Source organism: Harpia harpyja, chromosome Z, assembly GCF_026419915.1.
Source record: "Harpia harpyja isolate bHarHar1 chromosome Z, bHarHar1 primary haplotype, whole genome shotgun sequence".
NCBI lineage: Eukaryota > Metazoa > Chordata > Aves > Accipitriformes > Accipitridae > Harpia > Harpia harpyja.
Window position 1 is genome coordinate 81,812,645 of NC_068969.1, and position 24,042 is coordinate 81,836,686.

General features: G+C 37.9%; 1 protein-coding gene across 12 annotated transcripts in view; it reads left to right on the forward strand.

Moving 5' to 3' along the window:
- Nucleotides 1-24,042, forward strand: part of NFIB (nuclear factor I B) — a 279,147-nt gene that overhangs the window by 221,008 nt on the left and 34,097 nt on the right. For 11 of the 12 annotated variants that reach the window (XM_052775661.1, XM_052775662.1, XM_052775670.1 and 8 more), the window contains exons 6-8: nt 1,180-1,298; nt 17,267-17,398; nt 19,859-20,043. In XM_052775661.1, the coding sequence (XP_052631621.1) occupies nt 1,180-1,298; nt 17,267-17,398; nt 19,859-20,043 (436 nt within the window). Of the gene's footprint in view, nt 1-1,179; nt 1,299-6,474; nt 8,170-17,266; nt 17,399-19,858; nt 20,044-24,042 lie in introns of those variants that run through there. The other variant, XM_052775672.1, reaches the window with a different exon arrangement.

The following is a 24,042-nucleotide window of genomic DNA, read 5'->3' on the forward strand; positions in this document are numbered from 1 at the left end:
GCAGTTTGATCTGAGGGACCCACTTCTTCCTTGCTCAACATGCTCCCTTCTCCCAACTCTTACAAAGACCTAATTCCCTCCCTCAGGAGCAGCTGGTGGGCCCACAGAGGTGGACAACCTGCTGTGCCCTCCTTCTGACTCCCAGAGTACTGTCTGTCCCACCTCTGGGGTCCCTTGGTTTTCTGAAACTGTCTGATGTACCATGAAATCATAAGCACTGTAGGATCTCTCATTGCCCCATGTTTCTGCACCCCAGGGAGTCAGGAAGTGTCAGCACAGTAGGACAGGGTTTAACAGGACTGTCGGGGGGGTTGGGGTGCTCTTCCACCAGCACCTGGTGCTTCTGAGTTATTTTGTTCATATTCCCCTATTTCATTCCATTGTATTGTCAGCTTGGCAGTTCACCTAGCACATTTTAGAAATGGATAGATTAATTGTCACAGTGTTGTCTAAAAAATGATGATGATGATGATAATTTAATAATAAAATAATACCACCACCACCATTAAAACCTTCATCCTGGTTTTCTTTGGCAGTCAGCATAACAGCTTCAATATATATTGTTACAAAGAAACTTGACTTCACTCCACTGCATTGAAGTGCTGCCTCATTATATGTAGTGTGACTTGAAATATGGGGCTTTTGTTGTTTTTAATTAAACTAGGCTAAAATGAAAAGTCTTTGTTTCAGGTTAGACCTCTTTGAAAAGCTTAGGATTTTGACCTGGTGAAATACAGTAAACTACATTTTTTCCTTATTAACACATTCAGAAAGGTTCCTGGTTTACCTTGACTTTATTAGTAATACTTTTCCAGTGCTTTGTTTTGCTTTCATGGTTTCTGCATAGTGTTTAACACTCTCATGACACAACCTTTCTTTGGTAGGTTACAGGAACTGGTTTCTTGATTGTTCAGTCAAATGCTGGTAGACTTTTATATGTTACCCATTCATGCCATCTCTGAAATATTAAATCATGTGAAAAATGCAAGCACATACCTGCATTACATATTATTAAATAACTTTGTCTATGTAAGTTAATGTAAGCTCTAACATCCACTTTTTTGTGCTTTGTATGCCTGAATTACTTTCTATTGGAATATTTGTTGAAATCCAAATGGTTTATACACCACTACTAGCTGCATATCATATTCACTGCCAAATCTTACATTACTTCAACAGCAAAAGACCCAAAACTATCTCCATAGATGAAAATATGGAGCCAAGCCCAACAGGAGACTTTTATCCTTCTCCAAATTCACCAGCTGCGGGGAGTCGGACATGGCATGAAAGAGAGCAAGGTGAGTAACACATGACCATTTTACCTCAAAGTATATTCAGATATACAATAAATCTCTGCACTAGCCTTTCCATTACTGCAATAAAATGACTGCTTTTTAGAAGAATCATTATTTTTCTCTCTGGCATGTGTATTTGCTGGTTTTGTAAATGTAGTTAAAACCAACAGTCAACAGGATATGGTATAAACAACCACATAATAATTCTTCCATCTGGTGAATGCCTTATCTATTGTTTGAAAAGATGTGTGGCAAGTGAGGTACTTGATATTGTGTATGCTGTGATCATCCCAGCAGGGTTTTGAGTACAATGGTTTCAAGTAAAAAACAAAACATCTCCATACTATGGTTGAGTCAACACTAGTTTACTCAGTTTTTGTTTTACTGTGACAGACTCCTGTATGTGCGTTTAGTCGATACTATGTGAGTCAGAATATGTTCAATATGCTCTTTTCTGAAAAGCCCACACATAGCTCTGTGGGACTACGTCCATATGCTAAAGGGTATTGGTAAGTGTTGTGTTTTGGGTTATCAGAAGCAAGGAACATCTTTGTGTGGAGAAGAAAGTTATGGCTGTCAAAACAGTAAAATTAATTGTCATAACTTTCCCTCATGTTATCTTGATGCTTTATAGACGTTGATGCCAGTGTAGTCTCTTCACTCACCTTTGTGATGTGAAAACGTGTTAAAACTCGCATGTATTGGAACAGTGTTGGTTAATGGATCCTGTGGCTGAGGTGCTGCAGCTATTTGGAGAGTCTGTGAAATCTACAGCACAGTATGTAAAAGTGAAATAGAGAAGAAGACAGGCCGTTGCTGCCTTTGCTGATCTTGCAATGTTTGCCCTCCTTTTCCCCACCCACTGCTTATTGCTGTTCTCAGTTCTTCAGTAACCAACCAATCCTTTGGCTTACCTCATTTTTATATTGTTTTAGGCTTCTTTTTTTTTCTTTCTTTCTTTTTTTTTTTTTTTGCTTGCTACGTTTTCTCTTTCATCTCTGTGTGCAAGGTAGCAAGTGATTGGTATTTAATTTAGCTGCCTTTTATTTTCACATTTTCGTTATAGTTGGTCTCCTTTTAATCTGTGTCTGCCTACCCTCTGATCTGTGTTCTCATCATTAGGCTGTTCCTTTCACACAATGTTTACTAGTCTTTTTCTTTGTCGTTTCTTTTGTACTTTTTGTTTCTCATGCAGGCTCTGATATTTTCTTATTTTAGGTTGTTTGCAGCATTCACTGTTGAATTTAAAAAAAAAAAATCTTGCTCATGGCTTTGCATAACCGAACTTAAGAGCAGCAAAATAGCAGTTCCGCCAGCCACAATCTTCCCCCTTGTGCAAAATATTTTCCTCTGTGCCTGTTACCTGTTTACCTGTTTGCCATGACACTTTATTACAATTTTTCATAAACGACAGGATTGTATGAACTAATTTTTGTGCTTTTTAAATAAATTATTTTTGCGGTTGTGGGGAAAACAGCCCATTGTTCCTCTCTGAAGTGGTATCCGCATATCCCCACTTGTGAAATGAAGTTCTTTTGTGCTGCTGAGTGAGCTGTGGGAGCTTCTGAGAAATGCAGTGCCACATGGACAGCTGAGCCCAAGTCTAGCTGACAGAGCCTTTCACAGATGATCTCTGTAGTCCCCAACTACCTCAATTGCTTTTTAGCTTCTGAATCATTCTGCTTGCAAAGAACTGTGCTCTGTGAGCACTAGATTTGTTCAGTTTTGCCAGCCTTCTTCATGTCACATTTATCAGTAGTGAACAATGTTATTGTTCAGATTGCTTGAGTAGATTTACAATGAACCTTTACTTAATTTCTGTGCCATTGGTTAGCTAGACTTCTGGAATGAGTCAGCCTCTAACTCTCTCTATACATTTCATAAACCAGAGAACTCCAAAATATGAGAAAGAGAGAATAAAAGAGATAGACTTGAATCAGTGTATTTTATTTTTGCTTCCTGGAGTTTACATTCCTCCCTGAATATCCTGTTCTCCAGCACTGCTGGGCCTGGTGAAATTTTACCAGATCCCTGGCAGAGAGGTTGTCTTTGAGACATTATGAGGGACTTTGTTTTTTCTGTCCTTAAGATGTTCTTCCATTCCTGCAGAGGGTCAGATATACCACTGTCCAGTCTGAAAACCATTATACTGGGGGAAGTGTAAGCCTTTTGCCCCTAACCATTTCTGTTCGGCTCCATTCACTGTCTGAGCCTATCCTGCTGCTGCGGAAACACTCTAAGGTAGTGACCACAATGCCTGTCCTTGGTACCTGGCCTCACTGGGAAGGGGTATATGGCAGCTCCTGGCATATTGTTCTGCTACTAGTTTGTTAGATGCTTGATATTATCTTCATACTAGCATGTATCTGTGTAAAGCTCCTTTTGGACACAGAGGTCTCACCAGGATATGATACTTGTGAAAACATATATTCTGTTTCCTCATGCCTGCAAGCACAAAGATAATAGAAATAAAAGTTTGGAGGTGGTTTCTATGCCAGACAGCTCACTGGTACTACTTCCCTCTCTCCCATGGAGATCTGTGTGTCATATGAGGTTAGGCATAAATGAGAATAAGGAGAAGCCATTTGGGATCACATTTGTGTTCATCCAGTGTCACCAGGGGATGCTCATGCAGTCCCAACAGGCACTGCTTTTCCAGGCAGTCTCCAAAGGTCATCAGCACCAGAAATGCGAATCATTCCACAGTACCCACAAATGAGAATATGCAGAGGTATCATGTTTATGGGTAAGTAGCTTCTCTTTTGCTCTGATGCAATTTTAACTTTTCTAAGGGAAACAAAGTCAGAAATGGGGTTGATACTAAGATACAGCATTATTGATTTCAGTTTCATTGTCTCTGTTTTGAACCTGACAGAGCAAAGTCTCTAACTTCTGACCCCAAATAGATCTGGTTTCTTCATCTGCGTACCTAAGTGTAATGTATTTTCAAAGAAATAGAAATGACATAGATTTGAATGATTTTTTTTTAATCATGAAATCTTTTCATATCTTTATTTAGCTGCATTTGTAAAGTAGCAGAAATGAGATGACAGTGGTAGTTTTGAACTGGAGATAGTCACAATAAAACAATGATAGCTGAAACAGGTTGGAATAAAGTATTTAGGAGTTAGTTTCATAGGTGTCTAAGGTGTATCTAATAATTTTGATAGAATGGGACAAAGATTAACTGGTAACACAGAAATATACTGAGATTAAAAATGTGACAGATGAAAATGTGTAGTGGGATGGAACAGGTTAGATCAACCTTTTATTGCTGTGAAAAACAAATACCATGTAGTTTAGTATGTAAGTAGACATCAGTAGAGGAATGGTTCTATATGAGTGATTCTACTGTAATCCTCATAGTTTCTACAGCTTCTCTACTGTGCAAGCGTGCATCATGAGGGGTAGGAAAATGACTACAGAAGTACTTGTGGTTTAGCCAGGATGTGGCATTTGTGAAACTAAGAAAAAGAAATCCAGCCCAGCTACAATAAAATCTTCCTCATACCACACTCTACTCTCAGCTGTGAAACTCCAGACTGTCCTTTTGCTGTTATCTGTCTTCTTCCTGTTGTACTACCAAAATGTTTTGATAAGATTTCCAGATACTGTGTTTTATAGTCTATTTTAGGGGAGCTGGCTTTTAGAAGATGTAATTCTGGGCAGAAATAAGTAAGCCTATCCGAAAAATGGGAACTTTAGATGGCATAAGGTTGGTCAAACCATGAAGGGTTATGAGCAGTGGCTTCATTATCCAATGCTCTAGTATTGTTATGCATGTTATTGTTCTGAAATAAAAATACAAAACCCTCTAGTTAACCAAAATTAGTATTAAAAATAAATTCTTATTTGTATTTATTGAAGTCAGATTATAAATCCTTATGGAAGGAAAAAAATGCTTGTGAAGTCATGATACTGTCATGGAGGTCTACTTCATTAGCTTGCAAAAGGTTGTGACTATTTTAAAAATATATGTAACTACAAAAGCATGTATAATGTTCAAAAACAGATTAAAAGAAAAAATTACTTTGGATTTATAATGTTGTTTTTGAGTTTACACACATTCAGTCATTGTGGAAAGATTCTGTAGTTTGTGCCATTATTTTTGCTGTGTTAAAATACTTAAAATATGATTCTATTTGCATGATTTTTTGAAACAGGTGTGAGGTCTTCCTGCAGAGCAAATAGGCAGGTTTATAACTGCAAAGATTTCTCCCAAACCTTCTCTCTACCATTAGCCTTCCAAGTAACTAACCATCCTCCAAAAATCCCAGCGCCTAAGAAAGTGAAAAGTCATCTCTGAGAATGGTGCGTTACTTAGAAATAGAGCCCTAACATGACAATTAGGAGTTCAATTTCTGTGTCTGCTGTTAGATCTTGTGCAAGTTATTTGTTCTCTCTGTACCTCATTTTTTCCAGTTGAATGTCTTATTAACTTCGATAATGTCTGGATCATGTCTTACTTACATTTCTACCAATTGGAAATATATCTAGATCTAAAAAGTAGTTTGCTGTAAATCTCTTGCAGTCTTCCTTTTTCCAGGTTGCTATTACTGAATTCTTCACATGTTTCTATATTAAACAAAATTTTGAGTTCCTGCAGTAGTGTAGTAATACTTTGTGAAACAGATGGAAGTTGCTACGTGAGTAAATTTGCTGAGTGTTTTAGAAATTCTGAGGAGGATAAAATTTTGTACAGTAAAAAAAAAACCAAACACCCTACCCATTTGGAAGAGGAAGTTATTGAAAATATAACAAAACTAGCAACTAGTGCAATGGATAAAAACCACTTTGGATCTAAGAGGCTAAGAACTGTTGGTGAACATCTTGATTTATTAACTGGTAAGTAAATCAGATACTTTTTCCTTAACTTATAAGGGAACAGGAATATCAGAGGAACAGAGCACAGTGTGTGCACCTATGGCTTTCCTTCTAAAAGTTAGCTTGACAAAGTGCATTAACTTAATTGCAGACAATTTCATTATTTGTCCTTGAGATCTGTTTTGCTATTATAGTGTTACAACACTGTGTATGTTGTAAATAAATAAAGCAGGGGTTATCACCAATGCACGCTGGTCATGATAAAAGTGGAGAGATTCATGTGGATTTCTGTAGTAGTCAGGTGTCTGGAAATACTGAATGTCTATATACAATGAAGTGAATTTTAATTTTACAGTTTCTTCATCATGTTCACTCTCTTACACCTCACCCACCTCTACCAACAGTCAAGAGTCAAGATGCCAGCATACCATTAAAACTGAAACAGCTGGACCGCCTTCACCCGTTGATTGGCCAGCAGCTGTTGGACCCTCCACTTCTCAGGTCCCGACCCCCTTTGTTGGATACCCCTCTTCTGGACACTTGTCCCCTTTTGCTTTCTCCCCACCCACCGGACACTCCTTCCCCATTGGGGTCCTTCCCAATGGCTCTTTCCTTCTTGGGCCTTCTTCTCATGGACCGTCAAAGATGGACGTTCTCATTTCCGAAGTGAGGGAACTAAAAGAGGAAGTAGTTAATGTGGTCCAGGAGTTGAGAACGGTAACAGATCACCTTGGCCTTTTGGTGGCTTGTGTTGGACAGAGTTCAGGATTTTTTCCAGCTCCTGGTGCTCCTTCTGAAGGTTAATCCTTTAGAAACTCATAGTCTCCATCTAACAGATGAATTCATCTTGCAAAGGTTTACCTTGATGAATATCTGTTAAATTCATTTCTGTTTTTGACTCAGTCTGAGTTCTCAAAATCCTTGTATGTCAAAGCATGTTTTAAAGCAATTTATGTCTTGTTAGTAACTTCTGTTACATCTGCTTTTGTATTTTTTAATATTTCAAAATACTCTTTAATCAATGTATACACACACATACACATACCTTTCATATATATATATATATATATCTTGCCATGCACACCTTATGGATGTATCTGAATTTTCTGTTTTTAACTAGTATAATGTGTGCACAGTAGTCAAATGCTGCTACTTGGTAAGTTTTCATAACTTCATATTTGTAAAGTGATAGGTACTTTTCACCAAGCGTAACTTTTCAAAGTGTATTTCCAGAGGAAATTCTTAGCCATGGCTTCTCTTAGTCTGTTGGCTGCTATGATGCTGAAAGTGACATCATGGTAACAAACAATGTCATTAGCAAGGAAGACTTACCTGGGAGGCAGCAAGTTGGGTTCTCCTCTTTCTTCCTGGTTGCAGAACAAGACATTGGTAGTGTTCAGTGAAGGGGTATTATGTCTGCTCATTAAAAATCAATAGTTCTGCCATGATAGTTAAAACAAATTTAAAAGCAATAGGGAATTGCTTTACTTTTGGTTTCCATAGTGGCAATTTTACAGGAAAAACTGCTGGTGTGTAAAATAAGTTAAACATTACTTTCATAAAGATAAGTGCTTTCATCCTTAGAGGTTGAAAGGCACTAGGTATAGAAAAATAGGTGAAGAAGCTTTCAAATGCTTACCTAGTTAAAAAAGGCAGAGAAAGAGAAAAAAAATTCATGAACAGGACAGCAAAAAAGTTATCTTAAGATGAGTGAAGTTGCTTGTACATCAAGAAAATATACATCCTCCATTACAGGATGAGAATGACGTTAAGTTTACACTCTCTCAAAAAATAAAGCAATCTGTTTTTCTGCATTTAGAATAGCTTTAGGCCAATTTACAACTTGTCCATAAGTATCTTCAAATATTCAGAGTAGCAGATGAGGAAGTTTCTACTCTGGGCAGAGCAGGGACCTGACTTTTCCTTCAGCCTATGTACATTTATGTTTCTGAATGAATGAAGATTAATAAAATGTTTAGAAATACAGATAGAAAGACAAATACAGTAGGAGATACAGTAGGAAGCATACAAAAAGTTTTGGTTTTTTGCGTTCCTGGAAATGGCTGTTATTTGCTCAATAAAGTCACTGTAAAAAATCTCATTATAGGTTCTTTGTCTTTTATTTTGACTAATATATTGTGGCAAAGCCTATTACTTAATTGTTTCTATGTGTGATTAGTGACTTGAATACGCTCAGGGCTAGCATATGCATCTCCCATATACATCAGTGAAAGATGTAAGTGCAAAGCGATATGTTTCTTGTATGTATAGCACTTATTCTGTGAGGAACTTTATACCATGGGCAACATCCTGTTACCTTGATGGTGACTCTAGACATCCTTTGCTTGAAATTAGTGAAAAATGCATGTCTTAATGCAAGATTTGGCCCAGGAGCTAGTACCTGTAATTATTTTATTCCAATGTTGCTGAATAAGAGATTTCATTAGTATTTTTGAAACCAATCAGCTCCTATTAGAAATTGTAGGTTAAGTATTATTCTGTATGATCTAACCTATGTGGTGCAGAATATCTTCAGTTACCAAAAGAATGGGTATTTAATAGCTCATAAATCATAGGTGTCTGCACTGACATTTTTTTCCAGTATGGTACATCCATGAGATGGAAAAAATTAATTTAGCACACTTATTTTAACTTTTTTTAGGCACCTCTCCTTTTTGTCTTCATTGATAGATTCTTTGTTTCTGTGCTGTATACATAGATACATTTGGAAAGGTTCTGAATTTCTCTTTTTTACTGCTTTCATACAAACTGTACCAAACTTGATCAAAGTAGTATATTTCAGTGTGTTAAAGATTTTATCTCAGTTCAAAACCATTCACCAGATGGATCTACAATTAAATTAATATAGCACACCTATTAAACCATCCTAAACTGTTACCAGTATAGACTATAATAGTAATAAAAAGGAGATGCCATAACCTAAATGGTTCTAAATCAACAACTTCCTTACATTGTTTTATCTCAAATACCTCTTTAATTTATTGCATTAGAAATTAGGAATACTTTTCTGGCTTTTGCAGTTAAGGTTACAACATTGATTTCATTTTCTAGCTGAGTTCATTAGAGTCTGGGCATTAATGAGAAGTTATAGCTGTGCATTTTTCCTTGGAGTTTGGATGACTTTCTGTAAGATAATTTAATACATGACTAAAATGTACACTAAAGTCTTTATAATTTGTTTGGCTTTTTAATTAGATTTTCCCGCAGTCTCCCATAATGCTCTTCTATCACAGCTATCCTAACAATGATTCATAGATGATGGAAAGGCCCAGTCCATTTCTGAAGTGTAAAGTTAAATAAAAAAGTAGTTGAGTACCTGAAGTACGCTGTAACTGCTTAAGGGTTATTTATGGCAGTGCAGAGTACTTGGAGCCTCATGTGAGTTTGTTACTGACAGTATATATATTTGTTATAGTACATTCTTTGTGGCAACAACATTGTATTTTTGGTCTTGTGCTTTTTATCTCTATTTCCAAAGTCAGCCTCATTACTTGCAGTGCCTGCTCCCTGTTTAACAGGTAGCCACATCACCGAGCTCTGAGGTACTCCTGGGTACTTCCCATAAGACACCTGATGGGCTGTGCTGGTACAGAGGTGGTTGGATAAACTGAGTCTGAAGTTGTGGGAAGAAGTGAGGCAGGAGAGGCTGCAGAGGTGAAGTCTGGCTGTCTGCCGCCGGCCCCCATGGGTCACTGCAGAGCTGGTGGAGACATTCTCACCTCCCTGCAACAGCAACACCCCAGCTTCCCATGGCCTCTGTGGTGGCATTTCTGTCTTGGGGGTCTCACAGCTGGACAGTGCTTCTGGTATGAGGCATGTAGGGTGAGGAAGGCTGGCCAGCTTTATGACAGCAGATCAATGCATGGGAAAAAAAGGTATTTTTCTCTACAAGAAACAGTGCAGGTATGATAAGACAGTCACGCTGATTATGAACCTTTCCTGGGAGGTTTACTGTCACTTTCTCATAAGGAGTGGCAAGGTGGGTTTGAAGGATGAGAATGAAGAATTGCTGCCCACTGTTCTTGCAGGATAGCGTGCCATAGTTTCAGCCTAATCTTAGTGGGAATAGATCTAAATTTAAACAGGAATAATCTCTTCAGTATGGCAGCTAATTACTTACATGTCATATGACACTGTCAAACAACTGTTACAGGATTAGGTCCGTATGTCCCATCCTACTGTTAAACATTGCTTTGGGATGTGGATGTTTTTTATGTGTACATATTCAATATTAATGCTCTAAACTGACCATCATATCTTTCCTCTTCTCCTGTTTTATAAAATGCCTTTTGTTAAAACTGAAAAATTAAAAAAAAAAAAAAGTACTTAATTTTAGGAAATGTGTATGCAGCTTTCCCAATTACCCTAACTTAAATAACCATGCGCTAGAATTATACTTTTCAAAAGCTAGTGTATATAATTTTAACAGGAACCGTACTGAGTTGATTTGCTTTCTGTCCATAAATAGTAGGATAAACAGTAATGCAATGAAGAAATTTGATTGTCCAACTTTATACAGTTAGTCACACACACCAACAAAAAGTGTCCTACAACTTGTTTGCATAGAGACTCGTCTGGGTTCCCTACCTTCCCACCTTCCCTACCCCCAATATGCTGGGAGACATAAAAGCAGGTAGATAACAACCCTTCTATCTTTTGTCCAAACCCCTTTCTGTTGAGGAAAAGAAAATCATCCCACAGAATGTTACTGTTGGCAATGGAGTACCGTATTCTGCAAGTTTGCATGTGGGTAAGGATGAGAAGAATGACATGTTTACTCCTTGTAAAGGGTTTCTGACTCTTATGGTTCAGTTGTCTGAAAGTTCTTGCGTCACTTTCTTCTCTTATGTACATTAATACTTATTGAGCAATGCAAAATAAAATAGTTTAATTTATTAGAAAAGATTAATAGAGAATGAACAAGGAAATAACTCAGTTGCTATTGTAAGAAATTTCCTTTTGTTTCCCAAATTTACTCTTGTTTTGCTGTAGCTTTTCTGAATTGAAATATTGTTGTAGTGTTTTGCTTGCCAGCTTGCAGTACTGAAAATGGCATTGGAAGAAATTCTAGTCTAGTTCCTCTCCTTAGGTTTTTCACTACAAATCACAAAAGATAATACATTGAAGTGGTTTCTCTGTTGTGAAATGGCAAAACAGCACAACAGAGTGTTTGATTAGCCTTGGGCATGGTTCCTGATAGAAAAACCAGTGTCACAGTCTGATAGACTGGGTTGTGCAATATCGGAGGTGTGGCTGTGACAATAACATTGGCACTAAGTAGGCTGATTTGAAGATGGGAGGTTAGCAAATCTTTGTACACTGAAATATTCTATTCTAGTATAAAATTTTCATATGTAAAATGGTTTTCTACACTTGATGTAGAAGCAAAAATAAAACTGAGATCAGGTTTTCAAACGTGAAGAGAGCAGCTCTCTTGAAACCTTAACGCTGACTGCTCCTCAGGTTCAGAACACTCTCAGCTGCCAAGCAACATGCATATATATCTTCATGTAAGACCTCACTGTTTCTCTCAAAAGCAAGTACAAAGGCCTTCACACTGAGAATTGCTATACATGTCTCAGAAAGTCACGAAACAGAACTGATCATGATTTTTTTGTTTGTTTGGTTTGTTTTGTTGATTTTCCACTCAGGAAAACATTGATTGTCAGAACTGAATTTTTCATGGAAATAAATAAATATTTAGGAGGGCTTCTCTCTGGTCTGACATAAAACTTACAGTGAGGGGGAATGAGACACCAATAAGCCAATGATTAAGGCACAGATTTGGATAATGGGAGGGCTAGATGCAAAGCCTGATCTCTGCCTGATACTGAACAGGAATTCTAGCAAGTCTTACTCTGTTCTAGGCATCAGGTATCTCAGACACCAAGCTGTTCACACACATCTGTCTTTCTCTCCTATTTATTAACAAAAAATATGTCACCATTCCTTTTTTGTGAAGATAAATGAATTAAAATGTTTTGATTTTCAGGATTCTTGGTTTCCATCCAGCCTCAGTGCCAAGTCTTTAGGATAGACATAACAAAGACTTTTTCTTACAAATGAGAGGTAGTTGTGCTTTAGAGTCACTCAGCTGGCAATATTCAGTGTTAGCTGCCTTATTAAGACCTACAGCTGAGAAATATGGAATGCTTACAATGTTAAAGGAAATCAGTCTGAGCACATCTGAAAATTGGTGATGCTAGCTCTGCCTGTGCAGAATGGCCCTGCTCATTCTTCACATGCACAGGTGCAAAACAAAACTGATTCTCCTGAGCACAGTGGGATTTGTCATGATTCATCATACAGCTATCCAATGTGAATTTAAAATTTTACTTAAGTTTTCACACACGCTTCACACAAGCGTACCTACCAGATGTGGTGAAGGGGGTGGAGAGTGAGGCCTGGCTGGATGTGATGTATGTAGTGTATCCTGCCACCAGAAATTATCCCAGTTACTGCCTCTGTGAAAAGAGCAGTTAGTTTAAAACTGTAGCATGAAAGGATGCCTCTTATAGCTTGCCAGTGGTGCTATGGACTCCATAGCTTTCCTTCTTTCACTATGGTTATATATAAAGTAAGTTGAACATTATTTTATCTTGCTTTCTCTGGAGGTGAACTAATGAGTTGTAAATGAATCTTTACAGATTGTTGTCTGCAGGAGTGTACCTTGTAAAGAATGACTTGTGAAACTAAGCAGTAGAAAAGATATTAATATGGAGAGTTAAAGAATAAACTGGATTAAAAGAGATTTAATATTTGTTAATGATTTCTTCTTACTCTGCTCATGAGCATGTCTCATGAGCAAGAAGAAGCTGCCATGTTGTAGTGGTGAGCAAGAAAGCAGATCAGGTGTCCAGAAACAGGCAGGTAGATGTTTGAACTTGCCCTGGATCACTGCTTGATTCCAGCCGAATTCTCCCAACAGGTGGTTTCTTGAGTGGTGTGCCAAGGTGACATTCATCCAGGGAACTGCCTGGATGACAAGCTGCTTCAGACTGAGGAAGAGAGTCATTTCTTTGATGAGGAAACTGCCAAAACTCATGTCTCATTAGTGTTTCCTAAGGTTCTTTGGAAGTGAACAACAGTTTAATTAAAGGCTGATGTAAACACGTTTCTGCACACTTCCCCCGCAGCATTTTATCACATTAGAATTGATCAGAATTGTTGCCTTGGGCTGTCTTGAACAGCTATACATCTGGAGCACCATTTGTGCAAGCTGCTGATGAGCAGGCTACATACGCTATGCTTCACAGCAGCTCTTCTGCCTTCCTAGGTAGACAGATTTACCTTGTTGGGAGATGAGATGTTCTAACTCTTTTTATTTGCATAGGGCCTTTTTTCTTTGATGTGATGCTTTAAAACGTATAACATGCCACCCGTTTGGGTGCATACATACTGTATCTCCACAGTAATATGAGAATACAGGCAAGAGTGATTTGGAACAGCACCAAGAATTTAAAAAAAAAAATCACAAAAAAAGCCTGTTTTTCACATTTGAAGAAAATTCTCAGCAGGACAGGACACTGTCTGATTAATGTTGACCTTCTGATAACTTTGTCCAAGTGCTCTTGGCATCTTTCTGCTTTTCATCTGTACTTAGCATTTTTTCCAATAGTCTAAAAATAAATCACACTTGAAACTGTTTTATTTTCATTCTCAAAGTAATAAGGATTGGAATCTCATTCCTGAAACTTTGACACAGACATAAGAGCAAGTGGCCTATTTTTGTGACCTCTGTTTGTCATTCATTATGTAATTTTCAGTATATAACTAAGCTCTATGTAGCTACTACACTATATCTCATGATGTGGAAAAAATAAGACGTTTTAAGATGAGAAAAATGTGTGTTTTCTATTATGTAAAAACTACTTGTAAAATCATATGAAGTCTCACTGTCACTTTAACTCATTCTGCTTTATTTAAAGGCACTGTTTCTTACAAGCAAAATTAAAGACAGTGAAAAACTGCTTTGCATTTTTTTTTTTCCCCCACTTTTTGTTTTTGTAACTGGTAACTCTCCAAAGAAATGTAACTTGTGTGTTTTCCTATTAAAGCTCTAACCCTCCGCTCTTGGTCAAGGAGGAGATGGCTGCAGCCTTTCTTCCTAACCTATACAAACAGTTATTGTTCCGTCTACCCTGTTGGCTTCATCTGTTATTTGGCAGTGGCAGGAGTATGAATGCTGCGTTATGATGGCCAGGCATACATGGGGAGAGCCATGGGGGCTGCAGGGGGGAAGGGGCTATCTGAATTACTTCTCAATGCGAAGTGCATTGTTTTAACAAAGAAGCTGCTGCCTGCACTTCAGCCATTATTCTTTGCAGTTGCCTATGCTATATATAACAAGACTTCTTCTGAAAGTACTTCATGATGGTGTGCTGTGCAGTGTGTGTTAAAGTTGCTGTTTTGGTGGGTAAGAAGTATTTTTATGGAAGGGCTGAATTTTCTATTCCTGACTATGAGTTGCAATCACCTTCATGAGGAAACAGTCTTCTGTATGAGAAGTTCATTGCATTTGCTTTGTGATTTATGCTATTTTCTATGTGCTAACTACAGTTCTTACTTGTGTAAAGTAGGAGCAGGAATAAATTACACATTTTTAAAGCAAATGCTAGGATTATCATAGTTACCAGTCTCCATTTCAGTAGATTCTTTTCAAATTAGTGATGCCACTGGGGGGTTAATGGGTACTCTGATTACATTGCACTTCATATAGCATACTTCTTCTGAGCAACTACAATATTTTGGTTTTGAAAAACACGAAAACTTTTGCTTGTTTAATGAAGTAACAGTCACCAACCAAATTAAATCTCTGTTGCATTCCAGAAATTAGAGCTCTGACGCATGCAGACCTTCAGGAGCTAGGCAGCTCTTTCTTTCATGAGTTCTTTTGTTAAATATGAGCTTTACATGAGGAAAAGATTTTCCACTTCCAGCCCATGGTCTCTTTTTCCCTTTGGGAGACTTAAGTGCAGTACTTTTAATCTGAAATAAAATTAAACTGTTTGTACATTCTCTCTTTTGTGAAAGCCTGTATGTGGTAGAGCCAATGAGATATTTGGTCACTGATAAGTTCTGTGACAACTACTGATGACCACAGCATTGTAGTGGAATGCTGTGTCTACAAGCCATTACGCACACTTATCTTTTTTTTCATACTGTAACATTGCAGCATTTCTGCAGAGATAGAGGTTGTGCACGCACAGAACCACAGTACAAAGACAATATCTGGTTAATTTTGTCCTGGGCTTTTACAAAACCCTACATCTGTTGTGGAGGTGTGAGAATTTTCTTGCTCTGATGGAACTAGGGCCTTATGTGAAGAAGCTAGGGCTGTCATTTGGGCAGAAAATAAAACATAATGAAATATTTGAAAATCATTCCAGAATTAATGTGTGTTCTTACCATGGTTTGCCTATGCAAAACTTAATTTAAAAAAATTCAGTCTTGCAATTTTAAAAATTATTTCTTAGCTTAGCACAATGTATTCAACAATACTGTAACCATTTGGCAACTTTGTCTTTGCTACCTGCTGATAGATTCAAAGAAATAAAATATTGCTCCATTTTCTTCCTCAACAACAATTTATTTACCAAATTTTTACAAGACAGCTAGAGGTGCCTCTGTCAGCCCTCAGTGTTTTTGATAACAACATAAAATTGCGACAGATCAGTATAATAAAAAGCGTACAGTAACCTTTGTCATATCTGTTAAAACTGAATGAGTGTTGAATTGCTTTGTTGTTAAGAAATTCCTCACTCTTGCTGAATGTTTCACTGAATAAAATCCTTTCTTTGTGGCCTTCTTGTAGAGGTGAACCTTGCAGGGTATCTGGGAAATCAGCAGACTTAGAAGTCAGGATGAAAGAGGAGCAGGGGACTTGCATGGGGGATGGTGGAGGGGCACTGGCAGAATCTGCTCTGGGTCTCGTGCCAGTGCCGATGCAGGGCTTGACAGCGGGATGGGGCAGAGTGGACAAGTGGTCTTTCAGTTTGATGGGTCCTGCGCTAAGTACGGCTTTCTGGGTGAAAACCCACACTTAAACTCCAGCCAGTTCAGAAAGCATTGGTCCAATTTTTGTCTCATTAAGGTGCTCACATTTTGCAGGCCTGTCTTTGACCTCCAAGATGATTGTATGTCCCCCAGAATAGCACAATAGAGTGTTTCAATATTAAAAGTGCCAAAATCATTTTAAGGGCTGACATGGTCCACGTAGGAAAGTCAGCTGCAACGTGGCCACAGGCCAGTAAAGTACTTAAGAAATGATGTTTGCTTTAAACATGAGTTAGTCCCATTGATTTGAAATGGAACCCACTTACGATATTGATGTGTGTCCTATAAAAATATTATAATTAACTTTGAAATCATTTGGTGCAAAGTCCAATGAATGTTGTTTAACTAACTTAAACTTTCAGAAAGAATCCGGTATTTTTGCTTTATACAATATCAGTAACCCTGCATGGTAGAAACCATACATTTGTCCCTACTGGTGTGTTATCTTCACGTGGTGAACTCTAAAGAGACGTTTTTCTTGATAGGGAAAGCAGAGGGAAGAGGTGGGAAGGCCCTATTTGAGTGTCCTGGTTTGGGCTGGAAAATATGAGGTAGAGAAGTTAAAGTACCCTTTATTCTTAGGGAGGTTACATTGTTTCACTATGGTTTGGGGAAGGGTAAGGGATGGGTTTTGAAATAACAAAATAATAAATACCATAACCCGGCATATGTATGGCAGTTACCCTCCACACCTGAGTGTAGGTGTTCCATTAAAAAATGCAATAAAGATTATGTGGCTGTTGAAGGATCACATGATCTGATCATGTTCTGGGGAAGTGAGAAATGTCTAGGGAGATTCTGAAGATATACATTTCTTCACTGTTTGGCTCGTCTGGTATGAAAGGAATGTAGTTTCTGTTTTGGAGGACGAAGACCAGTTAGGGGATTATTATTCATTCTCAAGTTTGAAAGCAATAGTTTAAAATTAGTTTATTGGTCATAGGGGAGCTGGGTCACCAAACAATATTTATGCAAGAACAGTAAAAATAAATATCTTCAGTGTACAAAATGATGTGTCCTGAGACAGGCTTCTAAGCTAATGTCACTGTTCCATTGTTTTTCTATTACAGATATGTCTTCTCCTACAATGAAGAAACCTGAAAAGCCTTTGTTTAGTCCTACTTCTCCCCAGGATTCTTCACCAAGACTGAGCACTTTTCCCCAGCATCATCACCCAGGAATCCCAGGAGTTGCACACAGTGGTGAGGGTTATGGAGGAGGAAGAAAGACCTCCCTATTCATTTGGGCTGTTCTCCTTTCCTACAGTCAGATTGTCATGTGTTTTTGCAGACTTTCTTAGAGACCTAATTGCATTTATAATACTGATGAGAGTTGACATGGAACAGGTTGGGGTATCTTTGCAGGAATGCTCATTAAATTCATCTCAGGTAGTCTGACTGCTGCAAGACGCTGGAAAGGATTTAGGATTAACCAATGAATAAAATAAGCTGTAAATTGCATGAAGAAACTGATGGAGGAAAAATCCTCTCTGTCTTTTTTTATTGTTCCTATGACTATGTTGTATTCAAATACCAGAACGGGTAGGATTTAATACACAAGAGAAGTCACAACTGTGTTCACTATGTGACACAATGAAATAAGTACCAGTGCTTCTTCTGAATACTCTGTCTAAAGAGGTAGAATCCTGATAAATATTTTTCAACACCTGTTTTCTGAAATCCATAGGAAATTCATAATAAAACTTCACTTAAAGTGTGAAGGAGACACTTCAAATGTGACGGTATGCATGTTATCTTGAGGGTTTATCAGGAATGACAGTGAAATTCCAGCATCATGGTCTGTTTAATTTTAGAGGTGAGAGTCACCCTGATTCTTCAGATGAGAACATGGTCCTTGGAAGTCTCCCCTCCGCAGCTCATCACGTCTCCTTACAAACTGCATATAAAGGGATTCATTTCTTGAGTGAAGTTGGGTGACTAGAGGAGTAAAACAGATTTGAGGACTCCTTCTGCTTTTCTTTAACATGCAGCACCACTTTGAGAAGTTTCTGTTTTGTGATTTCTCCATGATTTCATGTTCCTTTCTTTCAATTCATGTGTAAGGATGATTTTCCCCTTAACATTCACTTACTTTGTATTATGAAAGTGAGCCTGGACTCACTCTGGTCTCTGTAACGTTTCCACTATCAGCAAATACTCAAGCACATTGAGATGATGGATGAAATGGAAGGGATAGATTTCTGCTCACTTGTGTTTGTTTTGCACAGCTCCAACGTCAGAGCAGTAACTAATGTTTTTTGATTGAACTGAACTGGTGGGGCTGTGATTAAAATGAGCCTGTCACAAAAGAAGCTTCCATAATTATGTTTGGCCCTATACTTATGCATAGATCTTTACATTTGCTGTAGTGTATAATTTTTAGATATATGAATCTGAGTGACAGTCATAACCTAATTTGTTGATGAGCTATTTACTTGCTAGGAAACCTGATTTCTATCTGTGTAGCCTGTTCTATTATGCCAGTGAGCAATGTTTTTGAGATTTGCAAGGTTTTGATTACCATGTACAGCAATTTTGGAACATCCCTACCACTGTTTTTAATTGGGCAAACTATGACTTGGTCCTAGCTCAAAAATAGCAAGTCATTTAAAAATTAAGCTGAAAAAACCCAAAGATATGAGAGGTGGTCCAGAAAAGCAGTGTTGGTGTGCTTGTGCTGATACAGTGTAGAACCGTGAGCAGTTTATAAAGTACCTTGCTTATACAGACCTGATTTTGTACCCTCCCTCTAATGAAAATGAAAACACTGTTGTCTTCTCTATTTCCATTGAACTCAGTAGCTCCTTTTTAATAAGTTGCCAAGTAGGTGCCCTCTAGATATGTAGTAAGGGTGGAAAGTGGGTTGTTGTGCAGTGTGATAGAGGAACACTCCACTTCTAGGCAGACGACTGGGCAGCAGCAGGACATGCTGTACATTCCTTCCACTGTGAAAACATTGCTGGTTGTTTAGACATTACATATAGTCTATAGATAGAGAAGTGTGTGTTTGTAGGGGCTGGGAAGAAAAAGAATGCAAAGAAAAATATGTGCAGGGTAGATATTTTTTGTTTGTCAGATATTTTTATTGGATGGGTTGGTTTCCCAGGCCCTGAAGTTGAATGTTCATTAGTATTTTCACAAAGGTCAGCTAATATTCATGGCATTACTGATGAGTAGTTACTAGCCCATCCCCACACGAGGCAAGTACAGTGCAATGCAGTGAGGAATCACTAACTGTTTCTTAGGACTTGGTGACTTTGCTCTCCTCTGCTGGAGTGCTGTGGATAAAAGTGTAGGTTTTATTTATTGAGTAAAATATTTGTTTTGTTTATTTGGGCTCCAGATGGGAAAACTGTATAATTGAAATGTCTTTCATGCTGCAGAAAGATTACTGTTTAAAGAAAAAGTGAAAAAATATGATGGCATAACCTGCAAAACCAATCCAAGATACAGTATTTATGAATTTGAAACAGTAGCACTTTCCATTGCCTGGGATAATGTAAGGGGAGGACACGTAAGTTTTTCTGTAAAGTTGCCATGAAGCAGGAGTGCAGTGTACTGATTTATAACTGACTTTTTATTTTTCTTGCTGTAACACAGAGGTGAAGAATTTTAGAAGAAACAAGATGCGAAGTAATTTTAATTTTATTTTATCTTCTCCAGTCATCTCAACTAGAACTCCACCTCCACCTTCACCATTGCCATTTCCAGCACAAGCTATTCTCCCTCCTGCCCCATCTAGCTACTTCTCTCATCCAACGATCAGATATCCTCCCCACCTGAATCCTCAGGATACTCTGAAGAATTATGTACCTTCTTACGACCCGTCCAGCCCGCAGACTAGCCAGGTACTGTAAAACAATGTGAACCCTCCAAAAGAAATCCTGTGAGGAATATATGTTTACCAGGGTGTCTAAACCAATATCTCACTAGTTCCTGTCTTAGAGCAAGCTCGGAGCTGTCATATAAGCAAGCCAGTGACTTTTCCTGTTCAGCGTGGTTGAATAAAGGGTGCAGGTTAGTCATATCCACTCGCTGTTCCTCTGTCAAGCATAAGAAAAATACTTGTACTGAACAACCCAGCAGCACTAACAGGGCAGGTCCCAGTCCTGCACCCCTCCTGCAGGCTGGGCACCTCTGTGGCCATGCAGGGCCACCGGAGATGAACCTCCTGCTGCAGGATTGAGCAAGGAGTGTGCTGATACATACATGTGCATGTATGCACATGCACAGACATACAAGTATATTTATAGACCAACAATGAAAATAAACTCTGGCAAGGTAGTGCTTGCCCTGTTTCATAGGCACCTGACATTTGTTTGCACAGATGCAAAGACATTACTGTAATGAGCACAGCACAGACCCACAAAATCATTTTTTCTTCCTTTTGTAGAGAACATGCAGTAACAGATGAGTTCCTGGCTGCTACACTGATTCAGAATTGTGTCTGATATGGGAAATGAACATGGTTTTCATTAGTGAAGTAATTTGTGAAGGACTGTGTGCAAAACTGCTTTCCATGATAGCATCAGCACATAGTGTTAGCATGTGATCTGCACTACAGGATAAACTGCAGTTGAGAGTTGGTCTGACAATACTTGGAATATTTCCAGTGTCAATGTAATGTAATCTTTGCTGCTCAGGCTGTTTTTTATTTTTGATGCCTTGTCTGAAAGACTCCTGTGGAGTCCTGTACCTTGTGCTTTAGCACATTTTTTGGAAGAGCCTTGTGAATGTAAACTGAAGAGACCACGTTCAGGTGTTCCTGCTCCTAAGAGTAAGGTTCCTGTGGAAGGACTGTCTTATCAGGGATGAAGGGATTGCTGTGACAGTATTTTGGTTTGGGCTTTGTTTTGTTTTGTTTTTCACCAATAATGACATGCCTTTCAGCATGTGTTTCAGGTACAACTTGAGACTGAATCAAACTTTCTGTGTTGAATAACAGACACAGGCCCTCGGGGCTGTTCAGAAGGTCATTGTGGCTATTGTCGCCGGGGGATAATGCTCTGGTCCAGCTGCATGACTTTCTACATATCTAAAAAAAAGTGGGTCCATAAAATCAAAATTTACTTTGAAGGGAGAAATCCTAACTATGAGATTTTTGTTGGTGACAATATTAATGCAAGTTAAACAAAAAAGTGAAAATGAAGTATGTCGGCTTTAGAATACAAATTGCTATCTGTGCATGGATTAAAAGTCTTTCAGTCCCATATAGCATTTTTGCTGAGACTCAGCTGGGAACGTTGCATGCAGGACCTGATTTTAATTTGTGTAAAATTTCCATGAATAACAAAGTCTAATTAAGACATCCATTAAAAGTCCTTAACGTTAATTCAGTGTGGAAAATCTTAGACTTCTGTTGGATTTTTTTTTTTTTAACTGATGTCTTAATTAGGCACTATTAAGGGGAAAATTATGCAAATTAAAATCAGGCCCTTTCTGTTATGCACTTCTTTAATTATTCGGTGCTTGTTTTACTTACATTTTGATTTCTTATATATATTAAAAGAGCAGATTAGGTGATAATCTCTGGATTGTTCGGTGTTCTGCTTTGGATCATTGCTGAAAAAATACAACATCTAAATGAAGTATCTGACTTTCTTTAAGACACTTGACAAATGCGCTGTCTTGTGATTTTAACACTGGGGAGTATATTAATTGAGCCAGAGAAGTGCTTTCAACTCTTTGCCCAACAAGAGTCTTACTCACTTCTCTTGTCTTACTCTCTTCCCTTATCTGTGGTTGAAAGATTAATCTTTAGACCTCAAAAGATAAAATTTTACTCTGCTGATTTTTTTCAGAGTAGTAGCAAACTGAAAACAGGTCCTATTCTTGTGTTGTGGCACCATAGCGAATGACAGGCTAAACTGGCCTCAATTTACTACTTTAATCACCTTTCATAACCTTTATATTAGGGTAATGTTCTTCATTTCATTTGATGTTTGATTAGTTCCTGAGAAGAGGCGATGGGGTTAAACAACACCAAGTATGGGATTCCAGGCATCTGCATCAGCTATTCTCTGCTATTTATTATCATTAATCACTATTATTAGTGGAATCTCTTTTAAATTTAATTCTTTAAAGTTCACCTCTGAGATATGCTATACATCAGGAGTTGCATGCCCAGTCAAATTATCTCTAAATAGAACAGTTAAAGGATGGCTGTACAAAAAGTAAAACTGCAAGAATAATTTTTTGCTTAGGAAGAGAAGAAGCAACCGTCTGTGAAGTTTCAGTGACAAAAGGGAATTGTTCTGATACAATGGCATGCTTTGAGCCAAACCAGTTTTTCTTTTCTAAATAAAACATGAATTTTTATTCAAACAAATTTAATTATTATAAAATGCAAAACTGCATCTGTAGGAATACCACATCAAATTTAATTATACTTTCCCACCTCAAAACATACTCATTTGGATTTCAAAAGGAGAACTATGATGATAGTTTTAATTTCAGCTTTAGAAATAGAAGGGATAGATACCCTGACAGCATTTACCTAAAATGAACTGTTCCTCCCCAACATCTTTCAGTAATATGCTAATTTAGATTGTTACGACAAGCAACTGAGATGCCTTGTACTCCCCACAGCAATTTTGAGATTAATTACATTACTGCTGCCCTGATTATAGTGAGACAGTCATGCTATTCAATGGAACACTTTAAGTAAAATTAGTTTAAAGATATGGAGCTCCCATAGGTTTCCATGGTGGGAAGCAGCGGGCAATTTTCTTGACATAATGTTAAATACTCTAAATTATGTGTGATGAACAGTCAGGAAGTTCAAACAGGCCCTTTGGCTGCAGTGAAAAATGATTCAACAATGGATGAGCCTCAACAAAAGAGAGCCGTGGCTGTTGGTTTCATGCATATCTGCTTTTTAGCCCCTGTTCAATCTGGAGAATAAAAAAACAAATGTACTGAACAGAAATGGATCTTGTTAGATATAGAGCTGGACTTGCCTCCAACTGGTAGTCTAAAAAGTTCCCAAGGTTTTGAGAACTGCTGTACTTTCCACTACTTAAGTAATTCTGCTGAGCCCTTTTTAGTATACTTATTTAATTGCTTTTCTTCTTAGCTAGGCATGCATATTACTGGATGAGATTGTGTGTATGTGTATGTAACTGTAATACAATGGGGTGCTGATCTCTCCAGAGTTAAATTGATACTGGTCATTCATTGTAAGTTTCAGCAAAAAGAATAGATTGGTATGCGTCTAATCCACCTACAGTGTTCATCCATCTAAAATGTATTGACGTTTTCAAAGCTAAAACAAATTTTGAACATGTATTTCCTTTTTGAATTATTCCAGATGGGTAAATCTTTTAATCTTGGAAGATATTACCTCCTTTGTGTGTAGGTACACGTGTGCGTGCGCACACACACACAAATCTGCACACACTTGAAACACATTAATAATCGAGAGTGTATGAATCAATATACAGTATCAAAATCAGACTTCCAGTGAGCCTGAACAAATCACCAAGCATGACAACACTTGTGTGGCTGAAGTCAAAACCAAAAGCTCCAAACTTAATGCCCCATCAAGTTAAATGGACTAAGGTGTGCTGAATCACAGAAGAAGGGTCAGCAATTGTAATGAAGGAAACAATGGTAATGCAAACAGTTAAGGTGAATGCTGCTGAAGAACATCCTGGCATCAGTGAGAAACTTTTTTTCTGACTGAACCAAGCAAACAGAAGTAGATAATCTTGCAAGCCCTTTGAGTTTGGATTATGAAGGGCACAGTTTACAGGTAACCTTAAATAAAATTTTGTGATATTTTTGATGAAATATGCTGTTCTCAGTGGCGTGGTAAAACTGTTTCCAATTTGGGAGAGTTAAGTATT